The sequence below is a fragment of the Salvia hispanica genome, chromosome 3 (genome assembly GCF_029641045.1).
Source record: "Salvia hispanica isolate PSC_SH4W2 chromosome 3, Shi_PSC_v1, whole genome shotgun sequence".
Classification (NCBI taxonomy): Eukaryota; Viridiplantae; Streptophyta; class Magnoliopsida; order Lamiales; family Lamiaceae; genus Salvia; species Salvia hispanica.
The window spans coordinates 50,422,197-50,425,553 of record NC_142694.1 but is presented as its reverse complement, the minus strand read 5'-3'; the positions used below and the strand labels follow the sequence as shown (position 1 = coordinate 50,425,553).

Below are 3,357 nucleotides of genomic sequence, written 5' to 3'. Positions count from 1 at the left end.
TTTTCAAACTGTAAAGCTAATCTATACATATAAAATAATGTAGTGGACAAGCACGCAGTGCACCTAATTCGACTATCCTAGTAATTATATGCTGTATCGATTATTGACATGTGAATAAATAATCAGCGTAAACCACCACCATTAATCAATCAATTATTAATTAATACTATAATCCACCTCCCTCACCATCTTATAAAACCATCTGCAAATTATGAATAAATAAAAACATCATTAATTCTTCAATATCTCATGGCGGTGAAGAAGAGGGCGGCGAGGTGGCAGGACTATTTTCCGGTGTGTTTCAAGGCGGAGAAGAAGAAGGCGGAGACGAAGCAGCAGTGGGCGTCGAATCAAAGGATTTCGTTGCTGGATTTGAGCAGCTCGACGATATCGGAGGAGCTCTCCGTGTCTCTGGCGGCGTCGAATCTCCACGCTTTCACGCTGCAGGAATTGAAGCTCATTACTCACAATTTCGCGTCCACTAATTTTCTCGGTGAAGGCGGGTTCGGGCCCGTTCACAAGGGCTTCATTCATGAAGGCCTTCGGCCCGGTTTGAAGGCCCAGCCCGTCGCCGTTAAGCTCTTGGATTTGGACGGCAAACAAGGCCACCGAGAATGGCTGGTATGTATCTCAATTTTATTTTATATTTTTTAATTAAATTTTCATACAATAATTTTCTACTAGGAGTAATATTTATTTAAAAAAGACCATGTGTGTCTATCCATGCCTAAAGAAATTTTAGTTCATGAACTAAACCATATATATTTGTATGACAGTTCATAATTAGTTGCCATTGTCATTTCTAAAATTATTTATTGGATTATTCTTGATTTATTCTTTGGTTGACTGTTTGGGGTGATCAGACAGAAGTAGTTTTTCTTGGTGAATTACGACATGCAAACTTGGTGAAGTTGGTTGGATATTGTTGTGAAGAAGAGCAGAGGCTGCTGGTGTATGAATACATGCCTAGAGGCAGCTTGGAAAATCAGCTCTTTAGAAGTAAGTACGAATATTGTTGTTTATTTTTGACTCACCACACTATTATTTATTTTTTATTTGTTTCTTGTGACAAGGGTTTTCAACTGGGGCAAGTAAATATATTCTTATTTTAATATTTTATGTTTTACTCCAGCATGATCATCAACTTGTTAGTAAAGACTAATTCGATATCTAAACTAGTATTCCATCCGTCTATTATAAATGAAACATTTGCTTTTCGGCACAAAATTTTATATAGCGTTGTTTTGTAAGTTAATGATGAGAAAATAAAGTAAGAGGGATGAAAAAATAGAAATAATATTATTTTCATTTTAAAAAACATTTTATTTTTAATAGAAAATCCTAAAAATAAAATATTTTATTTTTAATACCATATGAAATACTAGTATTATTTTAGAGCAATGGGAGGCATACATTTTGAAAAAAAAGTAAGTGAGTTGCTTGTATTGTGCTAGTGGTTTGGTTGAAAAGCTAGAATATGATTGTAAATATTATATTGGTCAATTATTTTGTTTATTCAACAAATTTACACGCTAGTTTCTCTCGTTGTCACCTAATTGAGTGACTTCTAGTTATAATAAAAGCATATTGAACTATTCGAAAACTTCTAGAACTATTTTTGTGTATTGCAAAAGTCAATATCAGTTTTTTTATTTTGTGATACTCTCGAATGTCAACATCTACGTGAACATATCTGATTAATTCTTCAATAAAACACTTACTTGTTTTTTAAATTGCAATATTAAACTTATGTATATTGTATAACTGGATTCGAATTTAAGACACTTAATAATATATTAACTTGAAATTACATGTGTATTTAGAAATGTGCATTCCACTTCCATGGTCAACAAGATTGAAGATTGCTCTTGGAGCTGCAAAGGGGCTTGCTTTCCTGCACGAATCCAAAAATCCAGTCATATATCGTGATTTCAAGGCTTCCAACATTTTGCTCGACTCTGTAATTCTTATTCCTCTAATACTCAACCAATCTTCACCATTATTGTATCGTCTATACGCATTTTTGCTAATCTTTCCTTGTCTGTTTATTCAGGATTTCACTGCAAAGCTTGCTGACTTGGGGCTTGCTAAAGATGGCCCACAAGGCGACCAGACACATATCTCCACACGAGTTATGGGCACTCAAGGCTACACTGCCCCTGAATACATCATGACCGGTAATAACATAGTTATGTATAACTAACTTTAACTATGACTACTAAAATAAGAAAAGTATTGATATATCGAGTCACGTATATATAGGTCATTTAACATCAGCAAGCGACGTATACAGCTTTGGAGTAGTCCTCCTAGAGCTTATAACGGGACGAAAGTCACTAGACAAGAGCCGCCCCAATAGAGACCAAAACCTAGTAGAGCGGACAAGGCCTATGTTGAAAAATCCACGGAAGTTGGTGAGGGTTATCGATCCACGACTAGAAGGCCTATACCCGGAACTCGCAGCCCAAAAGGTGGCTGCATTGGCTTATCAGTGCTTAAGCTATCGCCCTAAGCTTAGACCAACCATGGCTGAAGTTGTGAGAGTTTTGGAGCCCTTGAAAGACTTTGACGATGCTCAAGCTGGCACTTTCGTTTTTACCGTATCGACAGATAGCAATAAGGTGAAATTTTTCCCTAGCGAAACTAAATTAGGAGAAGATAAAGAAGTGGAACTAGATAAAGTATCGGACATGAAGGCCACAAACATTAAAAAATGAAGGAAGATCGGCCTTGGTTTTCATGGTAAAGATTTCAATAGAGCTTGATTAGTATAGATGTTAGAATAATGCAAATTGTAAATGAAGATATACGTAGAAATTCATATGTTCATTTTATTGTAATGTAAGCATATGTTAAATTCATTTTTTGGTTGTTGATTTTTTTTTTGAAAATAGACAATCTGCTTGGTCTATGTTACCAATCATACCATTCGTTAGCATGCTCTTGGTGTATTTGAAGTGCTTCCTTTCTTAGAGAAGTTGTAATATATCTGGGTACTTCAAACAGTGAGTGATATTTGAAATGATGTTGCAGTTTACAGTTTTTTTTTCAGTTATCTTTGTATGCTAAGATAACGTGAATATTGTGCTTCTTATGATTATGGTTTATGGAATTTAATCGTTTTTTCTCTCTACATACACTGGCCCTACTTGGTAGGATGGAATGAAATAAGGAGGGAATGAAATAGAGATGAGAATGGAATGAAGGTGCGAATGGAATGACAATTCCATTCCATTCTTGTGCTTAGTAAGCACAAGGAATGCAAAAGGAATGGAATTGTTATTCCTTGATTGATTCCATTCCTATGTTTGATATCTACAAATTAATATAGAAATGAAATGGAATGAAATATGAATA

General features: G+C 35.1%; 1 protein-coding gene across 1 annotated transcript; it reads left to right on the top strand.

Moving 5' to 3' along the window:
• Positions 1-240: 240 nt before the first annotated feature.
• LOC125212308 (serine/threonine-protein kinase RIPK-like) lies at positions 241-2,938 on the top strand. The gene is made up of 5 exons (XM_048112434.2): positions 241-621; positions 864-999; positions 1,824-1,960; positions 2,054-2,177; positions 2,263-2,938. The coding sequence occupies exons 1-5, from the start codon at positions 250-252 to the stop codon at positions 2,715-2,717; spliced, it is 1,224 nt and encodes a 407-aa protein (XP_047968391.2). The 5' UTR covers positions 241-249; the 3' UTR covers positions 2,718-2,938.
• The last annotated feature ends 419 nt before the right edge of the window (positions 2,939-3,357 follow it).

Coding starts and splice junctions, on each gene's coding strand:
- LOC125212308 (XM_048112434.2), top strand. CDS start 250: ATGGCGGTGAAGAAGAGGGCGGCGAGGTGGCAGGACTATTTTCCGGTG. Junction 1,000..1,823: donor GGAAAATCAGCTCTTTAGAA/GTAAGTACGAAT, acceptor ATGTGTATTTAG/AAATGTGCATTCCACTTCCA. Junction 1,961..2,053: donor CCAACATTTTGCTCGACTCT/GTAATTCTTATT, acceptor CTGTTTATTCAG/GATTTCACTGCAAAGCTTGC.